The following is a 26,324-nucleotide window of genomic DNA, read 5'->3' as shown; positions in this document are numbered from 1 at the left end:
CAGCTAGCTGGCAATAGTCTAGGCTTTCGCCTGCGTTCCCTCCTATAAATTGTTCACAGTAAATGTTTCTCCATGAAGGTAAGTATGTGCAGCTCCTAACTTTTCAACAGCATAAATGTTTTTCAGTCAATGTTCAGCGTACTCACTAGTTTCAGCAGTGGTGTCCAATGGTGATGCTAGAAAAAACAGAAGCATAAATCTGAGTCAAGTAGCAGTCTACCAAATTCTGTAATTGTGATAGGTTTTTTTTCAAGAATTGACTTTCCATACTTACGCTTTAATCTGTGGCACAAAAGATTTAATTGAAATGTGTATCCTATTTTGATATTTAGATGAGAAGAAGGTGGTCCTTTTAACGCTATCTAATTACTATATGGTATCCATGGGAAAATGGTTCCCTTGTAACCATGACTACATCAGACCTGACTCCTTCTAATCAGTTCAAAATCAGGATTAGGGACAATATTTAAGATGGATCTCTGACAGAGAAAGCCTAATGTTTCTCAAACCAGTACGGAACTACAGCATAGCTCTTGGGCCCCAAGGACTATCTGTATCTAATTTGCTTTGTGGGCTGTATATCATCTTCAGCACCCTTACTTCATCATCGGTACTGCTAGTTCAAAAATAAGAGTATACTTTCATCAAAGCAGGGTTAGTCTTGTACGTGCAACTGGATTCTTAGATCTGTAAACAGGAATACAAAATGTTGTGTGTGCAGAGCGAAAGCTGATTATGCAGATCTTGTTGGGTTCAGGACAGCTACCTCAAATGGCCAATCACTATGTCCCACCTGCTCAGTGGTTCTGCCTCCCCATGTGAACTGCAGGAACTGCTCAGTTTCTGATGGGCGAAACTTGGCCAGCTCTGCCTTGACAGATATCTTAGCTGGAGTCAAATGGCCTAAAGTGCCCACAGAGCTTCAGCATAAGAAGATCCAACTTTAAGATGTTTAGCTTTTATTGTTTGCAAAACTATGAAAGTCATGGTAGTTGGAATGTGAAAAATGATAAGCAAAAACTCCTTTCACTGATAGAAAACGTTTGGAATGTCTGGGCCACTTTTTTGCTTTTCTGAAAAAAAATTAGTAATTTGTGGTTTCTTTCCCAAAATTAAATAAGGTGAAAAAGGCTGCCATAACATAGTGGCTTTCCCATTATTAGTATGTTTATCGAATGTGCCCATTGCATATCAGCGGGAGAACGTAAGGAATGAAGATCCAAATGAAAGCAGCAGCGATCTGTAGATGTAGTTGGTAGTTTAGTGCTGTGATGGTAGATGCATGGATTTCGCTGATCTGTATGCCTAAATGAATCCCAATATCTAATGGTGTTGTGAGGACAGATTAGTAATTATCTGAATAGTAATGAGGCCTTTAGGACTGAAGGACAGAAGGTGAAAACATTCTCTAGAATATGAGAATGGATCTTTAACACACCTAGACATTTATCTAGAGCTCAATTTAAGGTAACAATACTTCTTTCGAGAATGCTGCGGTGTTTAGGGCATCCCTCTCAGTCAGCCTGTATATCTGGACAGTATCTTGGGATAATGTCGTTTCCCAATCTCATAAGTGAGCAGTGTCGGTTCTCACTTCTTTAAAACATCTCAGCAGCTAATTTTCAATTTTTCTTTTTTTTAAAGGGTTTACAATTGTTGATTTCAAACAAACATACTTTAGGACTGAATCAAATTCCATCTGCATTTGTTAAACAAATACTGAAAAAGATGCCAAGAGTTGTTTGTAATATGCACATTTTCTTTCAGTTAGTGTAGTTTTAAAGTGCTAAAATATATTAAAATATGTGGCCCAGGGATCAGAACATGTGCAGAGGTACTTCAGTGTGTAGGCTTGCTGAGAGAATCCTATCTTGGAGAAAGTTGTGCCCAAATCCAAGTGTTTAGAGGAGAATCTATTATCAAGAAATGTTCTTGCTCTGAGAATGTGTGTTGTGGAAGTGTGATTGATGCTGTCTGATAGATGAGCGTGGCCATAGCAAGAGAAATGAAACTGATGGTTAGGTTGCTTCTGAGTGCAGACAGGAGATAAGGAACAATCAATTTACAGCTAGTTAAGCAGATCTGACAATAGTCTAGATTTGGGTCTATGTCCACTCCATAAAGAATGCACACAAAATGTACTTCCTGAATGTAAGTGGGTACAGTTCTTAATTACTCAACATCATTAAGACATTTTAGTAAATGTTCCAATATACCCACTTGTCTCAACAGTGCTTTCGAATGTGGATGCTAACAAAAATAAAAAACAATTTAATAATATGAGTCAACACCAGGGTACAACATTCAGCAATTATGATCTCTTTATTCTAAGAAATGAGCTTGTACAATAGCTGTAGGTTATGTGTGGCATTAATTATCTGAAGTCTGCTTTTCTGAAATTTAGATGAGAAGGACAAAGGATGGTCATTTAAAGACATATATTTGATGTAGAATATCATAAGCATCCTTCTCTGTGACCCTGATTAAATGAACTGCCTGAGTGGAACTGAACACTATGTTGGAAGAGTGTGAATGCACAACCTCTTAAATGAGTAGTGTCAGTTATAACTCTTAGAACTTGCCAAAAAGCCTATATCTTTTTTGTCTTAGAAACGATTTAAAAATGCTTATTTCAGACAATAATAATTTAGGATGCATTTGACTATTTGGCAGTCTTTTTAGAAATTAAAAAAATACACTAAGGGGCTGATTATGAGATTCGGGAACGGTTTACACCATTTAACGAACTTCCGACAGGGAGGTTGCTGCCATACTGCCTACCTTCTCGCTGGACCAATTAAGAGTTTCCTGCTAGGTCAGTGGGCGGAAACCTGAGTTGATAAAATTTAAAACTATATGACAATGTGAGAAATGTGCACAGTAAATGTTTCTCCATGAAGGTAATTATGTGCAACTCCTTCCTTCTCAAGGTCATTAATATTTTTCAATCAATGTTCTAAGTACTTACTTGGTTCAACAGTGTTGTCCGATGGTGATGCTGGAAAAAACAGAAGCAATATTCTGAGTCAAGCAGTAGTCTACCAAATTCTGTAATTCTGAAAGCTTTTTTCTAAGAAATGACTTTTCATACTTGCACTAGAATCTTTGCATAAATTATATAATTGAAGCCTGCGTTTCCTGTTGGGAATTTAGAGGAGGAGAAGAAAGATGTGCCTTTTATTGAAATCTAATTGATATATGGTATCATGGGACAATGTTTCCCTGGCAATCATGACTACATTGGACCTGACTCTTTCTAATCAGTTTTAAACAGGTTTTGGGCCATGTTTAACCTGGATCTCTCACTGAGAAAGCCCAATATTTCTCACGACCAGCACGGAACTAGAGCACATTTCTTAGGACCCAAGGATAGCCTGTATATATACTTTGTGTGCTATATATCATCTTTAGCACCCTTACTTCATCATTGCTACTTCTAGTTCAAAAATATGGATAGCCAGTCTTCTTACTTCAGGATTTATTTGACTCTCACCGACAACGCAATCTAGATAGAACCATTTGCTTTTGGCACTAAAGAAATGCTAGTCTAGATAGCAATAATCACTATAAATTATTCAATGTCAGTTGGAAACCAAGTCCGATCTGCCAGATACCACTATACATCACATTGTATGAGTATACATGCACATAAATACATCCATATTGTTCTTCCTCAAGTTAATATTCATCTTCTTCAAAGACAAAAACACATTCATCTATTCAAGTGAATTTTTCTATAACTTTATTTATTTTTTTCCTTGACAACAACTGGCTGCATGGCACTACTATTATTCTGTGTTGTTGTCTTTCAAAAATGGAGTGTTGCTAAATAAAACTATACTTTCATCTAAGCAGGGTTAATCTTGTATGTACAACTGGATTCTCAGATCTCAAAAAATCAATACATAATAATTTGTGTATAGGGCAAAAGCTGCTTATGCAGATCTTGTTGGATTCAGGACAACTACCTCATATGACCGATAATCATGTTCCACCTACTCTGTAGTTCTGTATCTTCATTTTAACTGTAGGAACTCATTGTTTTCTGATGGGAGACACCTGGCCTGCTCTGCCATGACAGATAGCTGGAGTCAAACAGACTAACGTTCCCCCAGAATTTCAGCATAAGAAGACCCAACTTTAAGATGCTTCGTTTTTTTTGGTTTTTGCAAAACCATGGAAGTCATGGTTTTTTCGAATGTGAAAAATGATAAACAAAAAACCCTTTCACTGACAGAAAACATTTGGAATATCTGGGACACTTTTTTGCCTTTCAGAAATAGAACTAGTCATTTGTGGATTGATTCTCAAAAACAAATAACGTGCAGAGGGCTGACATAACATAGTGACCTTGGTATGTTTATCAAATGTGCTCCTGGCATATCAGTGGGAGAACGTAAGGAATAAGGATCCAAATGAAACCAGCAGCGATCTATAGATGTAGTTGGTGGTTTAGCGCTGTGATGGTGGATGCCGGGAGTTCGCTGACTTGTATGTCTAAATGAAGCCAAAATCGAATGTTGTTGTGAGGCCAGATTAGTGATTATCTGAATCGTTATGAGGCCTTTAGTGTACTCTGAAGGACAGAAGTTGAAAACATTCAATAAAATATAAGTGGGAATCTTTCACTCACATTTATCTAGGGCTGAAGTTAACAAACAGTAATCCTTTCAAGAATGCTGCTGTGTGTAGGGCATCCTTCTCCATCAGTCTGGGGAAATATATTGTCTGTCTAGCTCTGGACAGTGTCTTGGGATAATGTAGTCTATGGATCTCTTAAGTGAGCAGTGTCAGTTCTCATTCCTTTAAAACATACCAGCAGCTCTTTTTCCATTTTTTGTTTTAAAAAAGGTTTTAAAATTGTTGATTTCAAACAAATATATTTTAGGACTAGTTGGAATTCCGCCTTCATTTTTAAAACAAATACTGAAAAAGATGCAAAGTTGTTTGTAATATGCTTTTTTTTTTTGTAAGTGGACTTTGAAAGTGATATAATGTATACGATTGGCCTGGGGATCAAAACATGTGCAAAGGTAATTCAATGTGTGGGCTTTCAGAGAGAATCTTATCTTGGAGAATGTTGTGCCCAAATCCAATGAGTCAGAGCAGCATCTATTATCAAGAAATGTTCTTCTCATAAAAATGCATGTTTTGGAAGTGGGATTGGTGCTGTATGATAGACGAGCGAGGCCATAGGGAGAGAAAGGAAACTGGTGGTTAGGTTGCTTCTAAGTCCAGGCAGGAGATTAGGAACAATTAGGTTATAGTTTGTGGAGCAGCTCTGTCAATAGTATGAATTTGGGTCCATGTCACCTGCATAAAGAACGCACACAAAATGTACTTCCTGAATGTAAGTGGGTACAGTTCTTAATTACTCAACGTCATTAAGACATGTTACTAAATGTTCCAATATACTCACTTGTCTCAAGAGTGCTTTCGAATGTGGATGCTAAAACAAAAATAATTTTTTTTTTTATAATTTGAGTCAACACCAGCGTACAAAATTCAGCAATTATGATGTCTTTATTCTAAGAAATTGGCTTGTAAACTAGGTGCAGGTTATGTGTGGCATGAATTATTTCAAGCCTGCTTTTCTGGCTGTGAAGTTTAGTTGAGAAGAACAATGGATAGTCATTTAAAGACATATATTTGATGTAAAGTATCATTAGCATCCTCCTCTGTGAGCCTGATTAAATGAACTGCCTGAGTGGAACTGAACACTATGTTGAAATAGTGTGAATGCACAACCTCTTAAATGAGTAGTGTCAATTATAACTCTTAGAACATGCAGAAAGCCTTATATATTTTTCTGTTTTTAGAAAGGTTTTAAAAATGCTTATTTCAAACAAAAATAATTTAGGATTCATTTGACTACTTAGCGGTCTTTCTTAGAAATTAAAAAAAGACACTAAGGGGCTGATTATGAGATCGGCTAACGGTTTACACCATCCAACGAACTTCTGACAGGGAGGTTGCTGCCATACTGGCTACCTTCTCACCGGACCCATTAAGAGTTTCCTGCTAGGTCAGCGGGAGGAAACCTGAGTTGATAAAATGTAAAACTATATGACAATATGAGAATTGTGCACAGTAAATTTTTCTCCATGAAGGTAATTATGTGCAACTCCTAACTTCTCAAGGTCATTAATATTGTTCAATCAATGCTTTGAGTACTTACTTGGTTCAACAGTGTTGTCTGATGGTGATGCTAGAAAAAAACAGAAGCAATATTCTGAGTCAAGCAGTAGGATACCAAATTCTGTAATTCTGAAAGCGTTTTGCTAAGAAATGACTTTGCATACTTGCACTAGAGTCTTCGCACAAATGATTTAATTGAAACTTGCGTTTCCTGTTGTGAATTTAGATGAGAAGAAGAAAGATGTGCCTTTTATTGAAATCTAATTGATACATTGTATCATGGGACAATATTTCCCTGGCAATCATGCCTACATTGGACCTAATCAGTTTTAAACAGGTTTTGGGCCATGTTTAAACTGGATCTCTGACTGAGAAAGCCCAATGTTTCTCCCGACAAGCATGGAACTAGAGCACAGCTCTTAGGACCCAAGGACAGTCTGTATATACTTTGTGTGCTATATATCATCTTCAGAACCCCTACTTCATCATCACTACTTCTGATTCAAAAATATGGATAGCCAGTCTTCTTACTTTAGGATTTATTTGACTCTCACCGACAACGCAATCTAAATAGAATAATTTGCTTTGGCAGTAAAGAAATGGTGGCCTAGATTGCAATAATCAGTATAAATTATTCAAGATCTGTTGGAAACCAAGTCCGATCTGCCAGATACCACTATACATCACATTATACGAGTATACGTGCACATAATTACATCCCTATTGTTCTTCCTCAAGTTAATATTCTTCTTCTTCAAAGACAAAAACACATTCATCTACTCAAGTGAATTTGTCTGTAACTTGAATTCTTTCCTTTCCTTGACAACAACTGGCTGCATGGTACTACCATTATTCTGTGTTGTTGTCTTTAAAAAATTGAGTGTGGCAAAATAAAACTATACTTTCATCAAAGCTGGGTTGGTCTTATATGTGCAACTGGATTCTTAGATCTCAAAAAATCAATACATAATAATCTGTGTATAGAGCCAAAGCTGCTTATGCAAATCTTGTTGGATTCAGGACAACTAACTCAGATGGCCAATAATCTCGTCCCACCTACTCTGTAGTTCTGCCTCACCATTTGATCTGCAGGAACTTCTCATTTTCTGATGGCAGGTAACTGGCCAGCTCTGCCATGAGAGATATCTTAGCTGGAGTCAAATAGCCTAACGTACCCCCAGAGTTTCAGCATAAGAAGATCCAACCTTAAGATGCATAGGTTTTTTTGTTGTTTGCAAAAAACTATGGAAGTCATGGTTGTTTGAATGTGAAAAATGATAAACAAAAACCCTTTTCACTGAAAGAAAACATTTGGAATGTCTGGGAAACTTTTTCTCTTTTCGGAAATAGAATTAGTCAGTTGTGGATTGATTTTCAAAAACAAATAAGATGCAGAGGGCTTACATAACATAGTAGCCTTCCCAGTATTAGTATGTTTATCAAATATGCTCCTGAATATCAGTGGGAGAACGCAAGGAATAAGGATCCAAATGAAACCAGCAGCGATCTATAGATGTAGTTGGTGGTTTAGCGCTGTGATGGTGGATGCTGGGATTTCGCTGACTTGTATGTCTAAATGAAGCCAAAATCAAATGTTTTCTGAGGCCAGATTAGTGATTATATGAATAGTCATGAAGGACAGAAGTTGAAAACCTTCAATAGAATATAATTGGGAATCTTTCACTCACATACACATTTATCAAGAGCTGAATTTAACAAACAGTAATCCTTTCATGAATGCTGCTGTGTGTAGGGCATCCTTCTCCATCAGTCTGGGGAAATATATTGTCTGTCTATCTCTGGACAGTATATTGGGATAATGTAGTGTAGGGATCTCTTAAGTGAGCAGTGTCAGTTCTCATTCTTTTAAAACGCATCAGCAGCTCCTTTTCCATTTATTGTTTTTAAAAAGGTTTTAAAATTGTTGATTTCAAACAAATATACTTTAGGACTAATTGGAATTCCACCTTCATTTTTAAAACAAATACTGAAAAAGATGCAGAGTTGTTTGTAATATGCATTTGTTTTAGTTAGTGAACTTTTAAAGTGATCTAATGTATACAAATACATGGCCTGGGGATCAGAACATGTGCAAAGGTAATTCAATGTGTGGGCTTTGAGAGATAATCTTATCTTGGAGAACGTTGTGCCAAAATCCAATGAGTCAGAGCAGCATCTATTAACAAGAAATGTTCTTCACCTAAAAATGCATGTTTTGGGAAGTGGGATTGGTGCTGTCTGATAGACGAGCGAGGCCATAGGGAGAGAAAGGAAACTGGTGGTTAGGTTGCTTCTAAGTCCAGGCAGGAGATTAGGAACAATTAGTTTATAGTTAGTGGAGCAGCTCTGTCAATAGTATGAATTTGGTTCCCTGTCACCTGCATAAAGAACGCACACAAAATGTACTTCCTGAATGTAAGTGGGTACAGTTCTTAATTACTCAACGTCATTAAGACATGTTACTAAATGTTCCAATATACTCACTTGTCTCAAGAGTGCTTTCGAATGTGGATGCTAACACAAATATAAAAAAACAATTTAATAATGTGAGTCAACACCAGCGTACAAAATTCAGCAATTATGATGTCTTTATTCTAAGAAATGAGCTTGTAAACTAGATGCAGGTTATGTGTGGCATGAATTATTTCAAGCCTGCTTTTCTGGCTGTGAAGTTTAGTTGAGAAAAACAATGGATAGTCATTTAAAGACATATATTTGATGTAAAGTATCATAAGCATCCTCCTCTGTGAGCCTGATTAAATGAACTGCCTGAGTGGAACTGAACACTATGTTGGAATAGTGTGAATGCACAACCTCTTAAATGAGTAGTGTCAATTATAACTCTTAGAACATGCAGAAAGCCTTATATCTTTTTCTGTTTTTACAAAGGTTTTAAAAATGCTTATTTCAAACAAAAATAAGTTAGGATTCATTTGACTACTTAGCGGTCTTTTTAGAAATTAAAAAAAGACACTAAGGGGCTGATTATAAGATCGGCGAACGGTTTACACCATCCGACGAATTTCTGACAGGGAGGATTTAGCCATATTGGCTACCTTCTCACCGGACCCATTAAGAGTTTCCTGCTAGGTCAGCGGGAGGAAACCTGAGTTGATAAAATGTAAAACTATATGACAATATGAGAATTCTGCACAGTAAATGTTTGTCCATGAAGGTAATAATGTGCAACTCCTAACTTCTCAAGGTCATTAATATTGTTCAATCAATGTTCTGAGTACTTACTTGGTTCAACAGTGTTGTCCGATGGTGATGCTAGAAAAAACAGAAGCAATATTCTGAGTCAAGCAGTAGGATACCAAATTCTGTAATTCTGAAAGCGTTTTTCTAAGAAATGACTTTGCATACTTGCACTAGAATCTTTGCACAAATTATATAATTGAAGCCTGCGTTTCCTGTTGGGAATTTAGAGGAGGAGAAGAAAGATGTGCCTTTTATTGAAATCTAATTAATACATTGTATCATGGGACAATGTTTTCCTGACAATCATGCCTACATTGGACCTGACTCTTTCTAATCAGTTTTAAACAGGTTTTGGGCCATGTTAAACCTGGATCTCTGACTGAGAAAGCCCAATGTTTCTCCCGACAAGCATGGAACTAGAGCACAGCTCTTAGGACCCAAGGACAGTCTGTATATACTTTGTGTTCTATATATCATCTTCAGAACCCCTACTTCATCATCACTACTTCTAGTTCAAAAATATGGATAGCCAGTCTTCTTACTTCAGGATTTATTTGACTCTCACCGACAACGCAATCTAGATAGAATAATTTGCTTTGGCAGTAAAGAAATGCTGGCCTAGATAGCAATAATCAGTATAAATTATTCAAGATCTGTTGGAAACCAAGTCCGATCTGCCAGATACCACTATACATCACATTGTACGAGTATACGTGCACATAATTACATCCGTATTGTTCTTCCTCAAGTTAATATTCTTCTTCTTCAAAGACAAAAACACATTCATCTACTCAAGTGAATTTGTCTGTAACTTGAATTCTTTCCTTTCCTTGACAACAACTGGCTGCATGGTACTACCATTATTCTGTGTTGTTGTCTTTCAAAAATCTTGTTGGATTCAGGACCACTACCTCAGATGGCCAATAATCTCGTCCCACCTACTCTGTAGTTCTGCCTCACCATTTGATCTGCAGGAACTTCTCATTTTCTGATGGCAGGTAACTGGCCAGCTCTGACATGACAGATATCTTAGCTGGAGTCAAATAGCCCAACGTGCCCCCAGAGTTTCAGCATAAGAAGATCCAACCTTAAGATGCATAGTTTTTTTTGTTGTTTGCAAAACTATATAAGTCATGGTTGTTTGAATGTGAAAAATGATAAACAAAAACCCCTTTCACTGAAAGAAAACATTTGGAATGTCTGGGAAACTTTTTCTCTTTACGGAAATAGAACTAGTCAGTTGTGGATTGATTTTCAAAAACAAATAAGATGCAGAGGGCTTACATAACATAGTAGCCTTCCCAGTATTAGTATGTTTATCAAATGTGCTCCTGAATATCAGTGGGAGAACGCAAGGAATAAGGATCCAAATGAAACCAGCAGCGATCTATAGATGTAGTTGGTGGTTTAGCGCTGTGATGGTGGATGATGGGATTTCGCTGACTTGTATGTCTAAATGAAGCCAAAATCAAATGTTTTCTGAGGCCAGATTAGTGATTATATGAATAGTCATGAGGCCTTTAGTGTACTCTGAAGGACAGAAGTTGAAAACCTTCAATAGAATATAATTGGGAATCTTTCACTCACATACACATTTATCGAGAGCTGAATTTAACAGACAGTAATCCTTTCATGAATGCTGCTGTGTGTAGGGCATCCTTCTCCATCAGTCTGGGGAAATATATTGTCTGTCTAGCTCTGGACAGTATATTGGGATAATGTAGTGTAGGGATCTCTTAAGTGAGCAGTGTCAGTTCTCATTCTTTTAAAACGCATCAGCAGCTCCTTTTCCATTTATTGTTTTTAAAAAGGTTTTAAAATTGTTGATTTCAAACAAATATACTTTAGGACTAATTGGAATTCCACCTTCATTTTTTAAACAAATACTGAAAAAGATGCAGATTTGTTTGTAATATGCATTTGTTTTAGTTAGTGAACTTTTAAAGTGATCTAATGTATACAAATACATGGCCTGGGGATCAGAACATGTGCAAAGGTAATTCAATGTGTGGGCTTTGAGAGATAATCTTATCTTGTGCCAAAATCCAATGAGTCAGAGCAGCATCTATTAACAAGAAATGTTCTTCACCTAAAAATGCATGTTTTGGGGAGTGGGATTGGTGCTGTCTGATAGACGAGCGAGGCCGTAGGGAGAGAAAGGAAACTGGTGGTTAGCTTGCTCTAAGTCCAGGCAGGAGATTAGGAACAATTAGTTTATAGTTAGTGGAGCAGCTCTGTCAATAGTATGAATATGGGTCCATGTCACCTGCATAAAGAACGCACACAAAATGTACTTCCTGAATGTAAGTGGGTACAGTTCTTAATTACTCAATGTCATTAAGACATGTTACTAAATGTTCCAATATACTCACTTGTCTCAAGAGTGCTTTCGAATGTGGATGCTAACACAAAAATAAAAAAACAATTTAATAATGTGAGTCAATACCAGCGTACAAAATTCAGCAATTATGATGTCTTTATTCTAAGAAATGAGCTTGTAAACTAGGTGCAGGTTATGTGTGGCATGAATTATTTCAAGCCTGCTTTTCTGGCTGTGAAGTTTAGTTGAGAAAAACAATGGATAGTCATTTAAAGACATACTGTATATTTGATGTAAAGTATCATAAGCATCCTCTTCTGTGAGCCTGATTAAATGAACTTCCTGAGTGGAACTGAATACTATGTTGGAATAGTGTGAATGCACAACTTCTTAAATGAGTAGTGTCAATTATAACTCTTAGAACATACAGAAAGCCTTATATCTTTTTCTGTTTTTAGAAAGGTTTTAAAAATGCTTATTTCAAACAAAAATAATTTAGGATTCATTTGACTACTTAGCGGTCTTTTTAGAAATTAAAAAAAGACACTAAGGGGCTGATTATAAGATCGGCGAACTGTTTACACCATCCGACGAACTTCTGACGGAGGTTTTTGCCATACTGGCTACCTTCTCACCGGACCCATTAAGAGTTTCCTGCTAGGTCAGCGGGTGGAAACCTGAGTTGATAAAATGTAAAACTATATGACAATATGAGAATTCTGCACAGTAAATGTTTGTCCATGAAGGTAATAATGTGCAACTCCTAACTTCTCAAGGTCATTAATATTGTTCAATCAATGTTCTGAGTACTTACTTGGTTCAACAGTGTTGTCCGATGGTGATGCTAGAAACAGCCAGAAGCAATATTCTGAGTCAAGCAGTAGGATATCAAATTCTGTAATTCTGAAAGCGTTTTTCTAAGAAATGACTTTGCATACTTGCACTAGAATCTTTGCACAATTTATATAATTGAAGCCTGCGTTTCCTGTTGGGAATTTAGAGGAGGACAAGAAAGATGTGCCTTTTATTGAAATCTAATTAATACATTGTATCATGGGACAATGTTTCCCTGGCAATCATGCCTACATTGGACCTGACTCTTTCTAATCAGTTTTAAACAGGTTTTGGGCCATGTTTACCCTGGATCTCTGACTGAGAAAGCCCAATGTTTCTCCCGACAAGCATGGAACTAGAGCACAGCTCTTAGGACCCAAGGACAGTCTGTATATACTTTGTGTGCTATATATCATCTTCAGAACCCCTACTTCATCATCACTACTTCTAGTTCAAAAATATGGATAGCCAGTCTTCTTACTTCAGGATTTATTTGACTCTCACCGACAATGCAATCTAGATAGAATAATTTGCTTTGGCAGTAAAGAAATGCTGGCCTAGATAGCAATAATCAGTATAAATTATTCAAGATCTGTTGGAAACCAAGTCCGATCTGCCAGATACCACTATACATCACATTGTACGAGTATACGTGCACATAATTACATCCGTATTGTTCTTCCTCAAGTTAATACTCTTCTTCTTCAAAGACAAAAACACATTCATCTACTCAAGTGAATTTGTCTGTAACTTGAATTCTTTCCTTTCCTTGACAACAACTGGCTGCATGGTACTACCATTATTCTGTGTTGTTGTCTTTCAAAAATCTTGTTGGATTCAGGACAACTACCTCAGATGGCCAATAATCTCGTCCCACCTACTCTGTAGTTCTGCCTCACCATTTGATCTGCAGGAACTTCTCATTTTCTGATCGCAGGTAACTGGCCAGCTCTGACATGACAGATATCTTAGCTGGAGTCAAATAGCCCAACGTGCCCCCAGAGTTTCAGCATAAGAAGATCCAACCTTAAGATGCATAGGTTTTTTTGTTGTTTGCAAAACTATGGAAGTCATGGTTGTTTGAATGTGAAAAATGATAAACAAAAACCCCTTTCACTGAAAGAAAACATTTGGAATGTCTGGGACACTTTTTGTCTTTTCAGAAATAGAACTAGTAAGTTGTGGATTGATTTTCAAAAACAAATAAGATGCAGAGGGCTTACATAACATAGTAGCCTTCCCAGTATTAGTATGTTTATCAAATGTGCTCCTGAATATCAGTGGGAGAACGCAAGGAATAAGGATCCAAATGAAACCAGCAGCGATCTATAGATGTAGTTGGTGGTTTAGCGCTGTGATGGTGGATGCTAGGATTTCGCAGACTTATATGTCTAAATGAAGCCAAAATCGAATGTTTTCTGAGGCCAGATTAGTGATTATCTGAATAGTCAGGAGGCCTTTAGTGTACTCTGAAGGACAGAAGTTGAAAACCTTCAATAGAATATAATTGGGAATCTTTCACTCACATACACATTTATCGAGAGCTGAATTTAACAGACAGTAATCCTTTCATGAATGCTGCTGTGTGTAGGGCATCCTTCTCCATCAGTCTGGGGAAATATATTGTCTGTCTAGCTCTGGACAGTATATTGGGATAATGTAGTGTAGGGATCTCTTAAGTGAGTAGTGTCAGTTCTCATTCTTTTAAAATGCACCAGCAGCTCCTTTTCCATTTATTGTTTTTAAAAAGGTTTTAAAATTGTTGATTTCAAACAAATATACTTTAGGACTAATTGGAATTCCACCTTCATTTTTTAAACAAATACTGAAAAAGATGCAGAGTTGTTTGTAATATGCATTTGTTTTAGTTAGTGAACTTTTAAAGTGATCTAATGTATGCAAATACATGGCCTGGGGATCAGAACATGTGCAAAGGTAATTCAATGTGTGGGCTTTGAGAGATAATCTTATCTTGGAGAACGTTGTGCCAAAATCCAATGAGTCAGAGCAGCATCTATTATCAAGAAATGTTCTTCACCTAAAAATGCATGTTTTGGAAGTGGGATTGGTGCTGTCTGATAGACGAGCGTGGCCATAGGGAGGGAAAGGAAACTGGTGGTTAGGTTGCTTCTAAGTCCAGGCAGGAGATTAGGAACAATTAGTTTATAGTTAGTGGAGCAGCTCTGTCAATAGTATGAATTTGGGTCTATGTCACCTGCATAAAGAACGCACACAAAATGTACTTCCTGAATGTAAGTGGGTACAGTTCTTAATCACTCAACGTCATTAAGACATGTTACTAAATGTTCCAATATACTCACTTGTCTCAAGAGTGCTTTCGAATGTGGATGCTAACACAAAAATAAAAAAACTATTTAATAATGAGAATCAACACCAGGGTACAAAATTCTGCAATTATGATGTCTTTATTCTAAGAAATGATCTTGTAAACTAGGTGCAGGTTATGTGTGGCATGAATTATTTCAAGCCTGCTTTTCTGGCTGTGAAGTTTAGTTAAGAAAAATAATGGATAGTCATTTAAAGACATATATTTGATGTAAAGTATCATAAGCATCCTCCTCTGTGAGCATGATTAAATGAACTGCCTGAGTGGAACTGAACACTATGTTGAGGAAGTGTGAATGCACAACCTCTTAAATGAGTAGTGTCATTTATAACTCTTAGAACATGCAGAAAGCCTTATATCTTTTTCTGTTTTTAGAAAGGTTTTAAAAATGCTTATTTCAAACAAAAATAATTTAGCATTCATTTGACTACTTAGCGGTCTTTTTAGAAATTAAAAAAAGACACTAAGGGGCTGATTATAAGATCGGTGAACGGTTTACACCATCCGACGAACTTCTGACAGGGAGGTTGCTGCCATACTGGCAACCTTCTCACCGGACCCATTAAGAGTTTCCTGCTAGGTCAGCGGGTGGAAACCTTAGTTGATAAAATGTAAAACTATATGACAATATGAGAATTGTGCACAGTAAGTTTTTGTCCATGAAGGTAATTATGTGCAACTCCTAACTTCTCAAGGTCATTAATATTGTTCAATCAATGTTCTGAGTACTTACTTGGTTCAACAGTGTTGTCCGATGGTGATGCTAGAAAAAAACATAAGCAATATTCTGAGTCAAGCAGTAGGATACCAAATTCTGTAATTCTGAAAGCGTTTTTCTAAGAAATGACTTTGCATAATTGCACTAGAATCTTCGCACAAAAGATTTAATTGAAACCTGCGTTTCCTGTTGTGAATTTAGATGAGAAGAAGAAAGATGTGCCTTTTATTGAAATCTAATTGATACATTGTATCATGGGACAATGTTTCCCTGGCAATCATGCCTACATTGGACCAGACTCTTTCTAATCAGTTTTAAACAGGTTTTGGCCATGTTTAACCTGGATCTCTGACTGAGAAAGCACAATGTTTCTCCCGACAAGCATGGAACTAGAGCACAGCTCTTAGGACCCAAGGACAGTCTGTATATACTTTGTGTGCTATATATCATCTTCAGAACCCCTACTTCATCATCACTACTTCTAGTTTAAAAATATGGATAGCCAGTCTTCTTACTTCAGGATTTATTTGACTCTCACCGACAACGCAATCTAGATAGAATAATTTGCTTTGGCAGTAAAGAAATGCTGGCCTAGATAGCAATAATCAGTATAAATTATTCAAGATCTGTTGGAAACCAAGTCCGATCTGCCAGATACCACTATACATCACATTGTACGAGTATACGTGCACATAATTACATCCATATTGTTCTTCCTCAAGTTAATATTCTTCTTCTTCAAAGACAAAAACACATTCATCTACTCAAGTGAATTTGTCTGTAACTTGAATTCTTTCCTTTCCTTGACAACAACTGGCTGCATGGTACTACCATTATTCTGTGTTGTTGTCTTTCAAAAATTGAGTGTGGCAAAATAAAACTATACTTTCATCAAAGCTGGGTTGGTCTTATATGTGCAACTGGATTCTCAGATCTCAAAAAATCAATACATAATAATCTGTGTATAGAGCTAAAGCTGGTTATGCAAATCTTGTTTGATTCAGGACAACTACCTCAGATGGCCAATAAGCTCGTCCCACCTACTCTGTAGTTCTGCCTCACCATTTGATCTGCAGGAACTTCTCATTTTCTGATCGCAGGTAACTGGCCAGCTCTGACATGACAGATATCTTAGCTGGAGTCAAATAGCCCAACGTGCCCCCAGAGTTTCAGCATAAGAAGATCCAACCTTAAGATGCATAGGTTTTTTGTTGTTTAAAAAACTATGGAAGTCATGGTTGTTTGAATGTGAAAAATGATAAACAAAAACCCCTTTCACTGAAAGAAAACATTTGGAATGTCTGGGACACTTTTTGTCTTTTCGGAAATAGAACTAGTCAGTTGTGGATTGATTTTCAAAAACAAATAAGATGCAGAGGGCTTACATAACATAGTAGCCTTCCCAGTATTAGTATGTTTATCAAATGTGCTCCTGAATATCAGCGGGAGAACGCAAGGAATAAGGATCCAAATGAAACCAGCAGCGATCTATAGATGTAGTTGTTGGTTTAGCGCTGTGATGGTGGATGCCGGGATTTCGCTGACTTGTATGTCTAAATGAAGCCAAAATCGAATGTTTTCTGAGGCCAGATTAGTGATTATCTGAATAGTCATGAGGCCTTTAGTGTACTCTGAAGGACAGAAGTTGAAAACCTTCAATAGAATATCATTGGGAATCTTTCACTCACATACACATTTATCGAGAGCTGAATTTAACAAACAGTAATCCTTTCATGAATGCTGATGTGTGTAGGGCATCCTTCTCCATAAGTCTGGGGAAATATATTGTCTGGCTAGCTCTGGACAGTATATTGGGATAATGTAGTGTAGGGATCTCTTAAGTGAGCAGTGTCAGTTCTCATTCTTTTAAAACGCACCAGCAGCTCCTTTTCCATTTATTGTTTTTAAAAAGGTATTAAAATTGTTGATTTCAAACAAATATACTTTAGGACTAATTGGAATTCCACTTTCATTTTTTAAACAAATACTGAAAAAGATGCAGAGTTGTTTGTAATATGCATTTGTTTTAGTTAGTGAACTTTTAAAGTGATCTAATGTATACAAATACATGGCCTGGGGATCAGAACATGTGCAAAGGTAATTCAATGTGTGGGCTTTGAGAGATAATCTTATCTTGGAGAACGTTGTGCCAAAATCCAATGAGTCAGAGCAGCATCTATTAACAAGAAATGTTCTTCACCTAAAAATGCATGTTTTGGAAGTGGGATTGGTGCTGTCTGATAGACAAGCGAGGCCATAGGGAGAGAAAGGAAACTGGTGGTTAGGTTGCTTCTAAGTCCAGGCAGGAGATTAGGAACAATTAGTTTATAGTTAGTGGAGCAGCTCTGTCAATAGTATGAATTTGGGTCCATGTCACCTGCATAAAGAACACACACAAAATATACTTCCTGAATGTAAGTGGGTACAGTTCTTAATTACTCAACGTCATTAAGACATGTTACTAAATGTTCCAATATACTCACTTGTCTCAAGAGTGCTTTCGAATGTGGATGCTAACACAAAAATAAAAAAACAATTTAATAATGTGAGTCAACACCAGCGTACAAAATTCAGCAATTATGATGTCTTTATTCTAAGAAATGAGCTTGAAACTAGGTGCAGGTTATGTGTGGCATGAATTATTTCAAGCCTGCTTTTCTGGCTGTGAATTTTAGTTGAGAAAAACAATGGATAGTCATTTAAAGACATATATTTGATGTAAAGTATCATAAGCATCCTCCTCTGTGAGCCTGATTAAATGAACTGCCTGAGTGGAACTGAACACTATGTTGAAATAGTGTGAATGCACAACCTCTTAAATGAGTAATGTCAATTATAGCTCTTAGAACATGCAAGCCTTATATCTTTTTCTGTTTTTAGAAAGGTTTTAAAAATGCTTATTTCAAACAAAAATAATTTAGGATTCATTTGACTACTTAGCGGTCTTTTTAGAAATAAAAAAAAGACACTAAGGGGCTGATTATAAGATCGGTGAATGGTTTACACCATCCGACGAACTTCTGACAGGGAGGTTGCTGCCATACTGGCAACCTTCTCACCGGACCCATTAAGAGTTTCCTGCTAGGTCAGCGGGTGGAAACCTGAGTTGATAAAATGAAAAACTACATGACAATATGAGAATTGTGCACAGTACATTTTTGTCCATGAAGGTAATTATGTGCAACTCCTAACTTCTCAAGGTCATTAATATTGTTCAATCAATGTTCTGAGTACTTACTTGGTTCAACAGTGTTGTCCGATGGTGATGCTAGAAAAAAACATAAGCAATATTCTGATTCAAGCAGTAGGATACCAAATTCTGTAATTCTGAAAGCGTTTTTCTAAGAAATGACTTTGCATACTTGCACTAGAATCTTCGCACAAAAGATTTAATTGAAACCTGTGTTTCCTGTTGTGAATTTAGATGAGAAGAAGGAAGATGTGCCTTTTATTGAAATCTAATTGATACATTATATCATGGGACAATGTTTCCCTGGCAATCATGCCTACATTGGACCGGACTCTTTCTAATCAGTTTTAAACAGGTTTTGGGCCATGTTTAACCTGGATCTCTGACTGAGAAAGCCCAATGTTTCTCCCGACAAGCATGGAACTAGAGCACAGCTCTTAGGACCCAAGGACCATCTGTATATACTTTGTGTGCTATATATCATCTTCAGCACCCCTACTTCATCATCACTACTTCTAGTTCAAAAATATGGATAGCCAGTCTTCTTACTTCAGGATTTATTTGACTCTCACAGACAACGCAATCTAGATAGAATAATTTGCTTTAGCAGTAAAGAAATGCTGGCCTAGATAGCAATAATCAGTATAAATTATTCAAGATCTGTTGGAAACCAAGTCCGATCTGCCAGATACCACTATACATCACATTGTACGAGTATATGTGCACATAATTACATCCGTATTGTTCTTCCTCAAGTTAATATTCTTCTTCTTCAAAGACAAAAACACATTCATCTACTCAAGTGAATTTGTCTGTAACTTGAATTCTTTCCTTTCCTTGACAACAACTGGCTGCATGGTACTACCATTATTCTGTGTTGTTGTCTTTCAAAAATCTTGTTGGATTCAGGACAACTACCTCAGATGGCCAATAATCTCATCCCACCTACTCTGTAGTTCTGCCTCACCATTTGATCTGCAGGAACTTCTCATTTTCTGATGGCAGGTAACTGGCCAGCTCTGACATGACAGATATCTTAGCTGGAGTCAAATAGCCCAACGTGCCCCCAGAGTTTCAGCATAAGAAGATCCAACCTTAAGATGCATAGTTTTTTTTGTTGTTTGCAAAACTATATAAGTCATGGTTGTTTGAATGTGAAAAATGATAAACAAAAACCCCTTTCACTGAAAGAAAACATTTGGAATGTCTGGGAAACTTTTTCTCTTTACGGAAATAGAACTAGTCAGTTGTGGAGTGATTTTCAAAAACAAATAAGATGCAGAGGGCTTACATAACATAGTAGCCTTCCCAGTATTAGTATGTTTATCAAATGTGCTCCTGAATATCAGTGGGAGAACGCAAGGAATAAGGATCCAAATGAAACCAGCAGCGATCTATAGATGTAGTTGGTGGTTTAGCGCTGTGATGGTGGATGCTGGGATTTCGCTGACTTGTATGTCTAAATGAAGCCAAAATCAAATGTTTTCTGAGGCCAGATTAGTGATTATATGAATACTCATGAGGCCTTTAGTGTACTCTGAAGGACAGAAGTTGAAAACCTTCAATAGAATATAATTGGGAATCTTTCACTCACATACACATTTATCGAGAGCTGAATTTAACAGACAGTAATCCTTTCATGAATGCTGCTGTGTGTAGGGCATCCTTCTCCATCAGTCTGGGGAAATATATTGTCTGTCTAGCTCTGGACAGTATATTGGGATAATGTAGTGTAGGGATCTCTTAAGTGAGCAGTGTCAGTTCTCATTCTTTTAAAACGCATCAGCAGCTCCTTTTCCATTTATTGTTTTTAAAAAGGTTTTAAAATTGTTGATTTCAAACAAATATACTTTAGGACTAATTGGAATTCCACCTTCATTTTTTAAACAAATACTGAAAAAGATGCAGATTTGTTTGTAATATGCATTTGTTTTAGTTAGTGAACTTTTAAAGTGATCTAATGTATACAAATACATGGACTGGGGATCAGAACATGTGCAAAGGTAATTCAATGTGTGGGCTTTGAGAGATAATCTTATCTTGTGCCAAAATCCAATGAATCAGAGCAGCATCTATTAACAAGAAATGTTCTTCACCTAAAAATGCATGTTTTGGGAAGTGGGATTGGTGCTGTCTGATAGACGAGCGAGGCCATAGGGAGAGAAAGGAAACTGGTGGTTAGGTTGCTCTAAGTCCAGGCAGGAGATTAGGAACAATTAGTTTATAGTTAGTGGAGCAGCTCTGTCAATAGTATGAATATGGGTCCATGTCACCTGCATAAAGAACGCACACAAGATGTACTTCCTGAATGTAAGTGGGTACAGTTCTTAATTACTCAATGTCATTAAGACATGTTACTAAATGTTCCAATATACTCACTTGTCTCAAGAGTGCTTTCGAATGTGGATGCTAACACAAAAATAAAAAAACAATTTAATAATGTGAGTCAATACCAGCGTACAAAATTCAGCAATTATGATGTCTTTATTCTAAGAAATGAGCTTGTAAACTAGGTGCAGGTTATGTGTGGCATGAATTATTTCAAGCCTGCTTTTCTGGCTGTGAAGTTTAGTTGAGAAAAACAATGGATAGTCATTTAAAGACATATATTTGATGTAAAGTATCATAAGCATCCTCTTCTGTGAGCCTGATTAAATGAACTGCCTGAGTGGAACTGAATACTATGTTGGAATAGTGTGAATGCACAACTTCTTAAATGAGTAGTGTCAATTATAACTCTTAGAACATACAGAAAGCCTTATATCTTTTTCTGTTTTTAGAAAGGTTTTAAAAATGCTTATTTCAAACAAAAATAATTTAGGATTCATTTGACTACTTAGCGGTCTTTTTAGAAATTAAAAAAAGACACTAAGGGGCTGATTATAAGATCGGCGAACGGTTTACACCATCCGACGAACTTCTGACAGGGAGGTTTTTGCCATACTGGCTACCTTCTCACCGGACCCATTAAGAGTTTCCTGCTAGGTCAGCGCGTGGAAACCTGAGTTGATAAAATGTAAAACTATATGACAATATGAGAATTCTGCACAGTAAATGTTTGTCCATGAAAGTAATAATGTGCAACTCCTAACTTCTCAAGGTCATTAATATTGTTCAATCAATGTTCTGAGTACTTACTTGGTTCAACAGTGTTGTCCGATGGTGATGCTAGAAAAAAACAGAAGCAATATTCTGAGTCAAGCAGTAGGATACCAAATTCGGTAATTCTGAAAGCGTTTTTCTAAGAAATGACTTTGCATACTTGCACTAGAATCTTTGCACAAATTATATAATTGAAGCCTGCGTTTCCTGTTGGGAATTTAGAGGAGGAGAAGAAAGATGTGCCTTTTATTGAAATCTAATTAATACATTGTATCATGGGACAATGTTTCCCTGGCAATCATGCCTACATTGGACCTGACTCTTTCTAATCAGTTTTAAACAGGTTTTGGGCCATGTTTAACCTGGATCTCTGACTGAGAAAGCCCAATGTTTCTCCCGACAAGCATGGAACTAGAGCACAGCTCTTAGGACCCAAGGACAGTCTGTATATACTTTGTGTGCTATATATCATCTTCAGAACCCCTACTTCATCATCACTTCTTCTAGTTAAAAAATATGGATAGCCAATCTTCTTACTTCAGGATTTATTTGACTCTCACCGACAACGCAATCTAGATAGAATAATTTGCTTTGGCAGTAAAGAAATGCTGGCCTAGATAGCAATAATCAGTATAAATTATTCAAGATCTGTTGGAAACCAAGTCCGATCTGCCAGATACCACTATACATCACATTGTACGAGTATATGTGCACATAATTACATCCGTATTGTTCTTCCTCAAGTTAATATTCTTCTTCTTCAAAGACAAAAACACATTCATCTACTCAAGTGAATTTGTCTGTAACTTGAATTCTTTCCTTTCCTTGACAACAACTGGCTGCATGGTACTACCATTATTCTGTGTTGTTGTCTTTCAAAAATCTTGTTGGATTCAGGACAACTACCTCAGATGGCCAATAATCTCGTCCCACCTACTCTGTAGTTCTGCCTCACCATTTGATCTGCAGGAACTTCTCATTTTCTGATGGCAGGTAACTGGCCAGCTCTGACATGACAGATATCTTAGCCCAACGTGCCCCCAGAGTTTCAGCATAAGAAGATCCAACCTTAAGATGCATAGTTTTTTTTGTTGTTTGCAAAACTATATAAGTCATGGTTGTTTGAATGTGAAAAATGATAAACAAAAACCCCTTTCACTGAAAGAAAACATTTGGAATGTCTGGGAAACTTTTTCTCTTTACGGAAATAGAACTAGTCAGTTGTGGAGTGATTTTCAAAAACAAATAAGATGCAGAGGGCTTACATAACATAGTAGCCTTCCCAGTATTAGTATGTTTATCAAATGTGCTCCTGAATATCAGTGGGAGAACGCAAGGAATAAGGATCCAAATGAAACCAGCAGCGATCTATAGATGTAGTTGGTGGTTTAGCGCTGTGATGGTGGATGCTGGGATTTCGCTGACTTGTATGTCTAAATGAAGCCAAAATCAAATGTTTTCTGAGGCCAGATTAGTGATTATATGAATACTCATGAGGCCTTTAGTGTACTCTGAAGGACAGAAGTTGAAAACCTTCAATAGAATATAATTGGGAATCTTTCACTCACATACACATTTATCGAGAGCTGAATTTAACAGACAGTAATCCTTTCATGAATGCTGCTGTGTGTAGGGCATCCTTCTCCATCAGTCTGGGGAAATATATTGTCTGTCTAGCTCTGGACAGTATATTGGGATAATGTAGTGTAGGGATCTCTTAAGTGAGCAGTGTCAGTTCTCATTCTTTTAAAACGCATCAGCAGCTCCTTTTCCATTTATTGTTTTTAAAAAGGTTTTAAAATTGTTGATTTCAAACAAATATACTTTAGGACTAATTGGAATTCCACCTTCATTTTTTAAACAAATACTGAAAAAGATGCAGATTTGTTTGTAATATGCATTTGTTTTAGTTAGTGAACTTTTAAAGTGATCTAATGTATACAAATACATGGCCTGGGGATCAGAACATGTGCAAAGGTAATTCAATGTGTGGGCTTTGAGAGATAATCTTATCTTGTGCCAAAATCCAATGAATCAGAGCAGCATCTATTAACAAGAAATGTTCTTCACCTAAAAATGCATGTTTTGGGAAGTGGGATTGGTGCTGTCTGATAGACGAGCGAGGCCATAGGGAGAGAAAGGAAACTGGTGGTTAGGTTGCTCTAAGTCCAGGCAGGAGATTAGGAACAATTAGTTTATAGTTAGTGGAGCAGCTCTGTCAATAGTATGAATATGGGTCCATGTCACCTGCATAAAGAACGCACACAAAATGTACTTCCTGAATGTAAGTGGGTACAGTTCTTAATTACTCAATGTCATTAAGACATGTTACTAAATGTTCCAATATACTCACTTGTCTCAAGAGTGCTTTCGAATGTGGATGCTAACACAAAAATAAAAAAACAATTTAATAATGTGAGTCAATACCAGCGTACAAAATTCAGCAATTATGATGTCTTTATTCTAAGAAATGAGCTTGTAAACTAGGTGCAGGTTATGTGTGGCATGAATTATTTCAAGCCTGCTTTTCTGGCTGTGAAGTTTAGTTGAGAAAAACAATGGATAGTCATTTAAAGACATATATTTGATGTAAAGTATCATAAGCATCCTCTTCTGTGAGCCTGATTAAATGAACTGCCTGAGTGGAACTGAATACTATGTTGGAATAGTGTGAATGCACAACTTCTTAAATGAGTAGTGTCAATTATAACTCTTAGAACATACAGAAAGCCTTATATCTTTTTCTGTTTTTAGAAAGGTTTTAAAAATGCTTATTTCAAACAAAAATAATTTAGGATTCATTTGACTACTTAGCGGTCTTTTTAGAAATTAAAAAAAGACACTAAGGGGCTGATTATAAGATCGGCGAACGGTTTACACCATCCGACGAACTTCTGACAGGGAGGTTTTTGCCATACTGGCTACCTTCTCACCGGACCCATTAAGAGTTTCCTGCTAGGTCAGCGGGTGGAAACCTGAGTTGATAAAATGTAAAACTATATGACAATATGAGAATTCTGCACAGTAAATGTTTGTCCATGAAAGTAATAATGTGCAACTCCTAACTTCTCAAGGTCATTAATATTGTTCAATCAATGTTCTGAGTACTTACTTGGTTCAACAGTGTTGTCCGATGGTGATGCTAGAAAAAAACAGAAGCAATATTCTGAGTCAAGCAGTAGGATACCAAATTCTGTAATTCTGAAAGCGTTTTTCTAAGAAATGACTTTGCATACTTGCACTAGAATCTTTGCACAAATTATATAATTGAAGCCTGCGTTTCCTGTTGGGAATTTAGAGGAGGAGAAGAAAGATGTGCCTTTTATTGAAATCTAATTAATACATTGTATCATGGGACAATGTTTCCCTGGCAATCATGCCTACATTGGACCTGACTCTTTCTAATCAGTTTTAAACAGGTTTTGGGCCATGTTTAACCTGGATCTCTGACTGAGAAAGCCCAATGTTTCTCCCGACAAGCATGGAACTAGAGCACAGCTCTTAGGACCCAAGGACAGTCTGTATATACTTTGTGTGCTATATATCATCTTCAGAACCCCTACTTCATCATCACTTCTTCTAGTTAAAAAATATGGATAGCCAATCTTCTTACTTCAGGATTTATTTGACTCTCACCGACAACGCAATCTAGATAGAATAATTTGCTTTGGCAGTAAAGAAATGCTGGCCTAGATAGCAATAATCAGTATAAATTATTCAAGATCTGTTGGAAACCAAGTCCGATCTGCCAGATACCACTATACATCACATTGTACGAGTATACGTTCACATAATTACATCCGTATTGTTCTTCCTCAAGTTAATATTCTTCTTCTTCAAAGACAAAAACACATTCATCTACTCAAGTGAATTTGTCTGTAACTTGAATTCTTTCCTTTCCTTGACAACAACTGGCTGCATGGTACTACCATTATTCTGTGTTGTTGTCTTTCAAAAATCTTGTTGGATTCAGGACAACTACCTCAGATGGCCAAAAATCTCGTCCCACCTACTCTGTAGTTCTGCCTCACCATTTGATCTGCAGGAACTTCTCATTTTCTGATGGCAGGTAACTGGCCAGCTCTGACATGAGAGATATCTTAGCTGGAGTCAAATAGCCTAACGTGCCCCCAGAGTTTCAGCATAAGAAGATCCAACCTTAAGATGCATAGGTTTTTTTGTTGTTTGCAAAAAACTATGGAAGTCATGGTTGTTTGAATGTGAAAAATGATAAACAAAAACCCCTTTCACTGAAAGAAAACATTTGGAATGTCTGGGAAACTTTTTCTCTTTTCGGAAATAGAATTAGTCAGTTGTGGATTGATTTTCAAAAACAAATAAGATGCAGAGGGCTTACATAACATAGTAGCCTTCCCAGTATTAGTATGTTTATCAAATGTGCTCCTGAATATCAGTGGGAGAACGCAAGGAATAAGGATCCAAATGAAACCAGCAGCGATCTATAGATGTAGTT

At 36.9% G+C, this 26,324-nt stretch overlaps 1 protein-coding gene across 1 annotated transcript in view; it reads right to left on the bottom strand.

Annotated features, from left to right (window-relative positions):
* LOC138246829 (uncharacterized) overlaps positions 1–26,324 on the bottom strand; it is an 83,513-nt gene that overhangs the window by 40,079 nt on the left and 17,110 nt on the right. The window contains exons 13-28 of the mRNA XM_069201585.1: positions 24,963–24,992; positions 24,204–24,233; positions 21,887–21,916; positions 21,128–21,157; positions 18,797–18,826; positions 18,042–18,071; positions 15,574–15,603; positions 14,815–14,844; positions 12,474–12,503; positions 11,712–11,741; positions 9,382–9,411; positions 8,623–8,652; positions 6,179–6,208; positions 5,420–5,449; positions 2,969–2,998; positions 147–176 (exon numbers count right to left, since the gene is read on the bottom strand). Coding sequence (XP_069057686.1) covers positions 147–176; positions 2,969–2,998; positions 5,420–5,449; positions 6,179–6,208; positions 8,623–8,652; positions 9,382–9,411; positions 11,712–11,741; positions 12,474–12,503; positions 14,815–14,844; positions 15,574–15,603; positions 18,042–18,071; positions 18,797–18,826; positions 21,128–21,157; positions 21,887–21,916; positions 24,204–24,233; positions 24,963–24,992 — 480 coding nt within the window. The remainder of the gene's footprint in view (positions 1–146; positions 177–2,968; positions 2,999–5,419; positions 5,450–6,178; positions 6,209–8,622; positions 8,653–9,381; positions 9,412–11,711; positions 11,742–12,473; positions 12,504–14,814; positions 14,845–15,573; positions 15,604–18,041; positions 18,072–18,796; positions 18,827–21,127; positions 21,158–21,886; positions 21,917–24,203; positions 24,234–24,962; positions 24,993–26,324) is intronic.

Source organism: Pleurodeles waltl, chromosome 7 (genome assembly GCF_031143425.1).
Source record: "Pleurodeles waltl isolate 20211129_DDA chromosome 7, aPleWal1.hap1.20221129, whole genome shotgun sequence".
Taxonomy (NCBI): domain Eukaryota; kingdom Metazoa; phylum Chordata; class Amphibia; order Caudata; family Salamandridae; genus Pleurodeles; species Pleurodeles waltl.
This window is presented reverse-complemented; position numbering and strand designations above follow the sequence as displayed.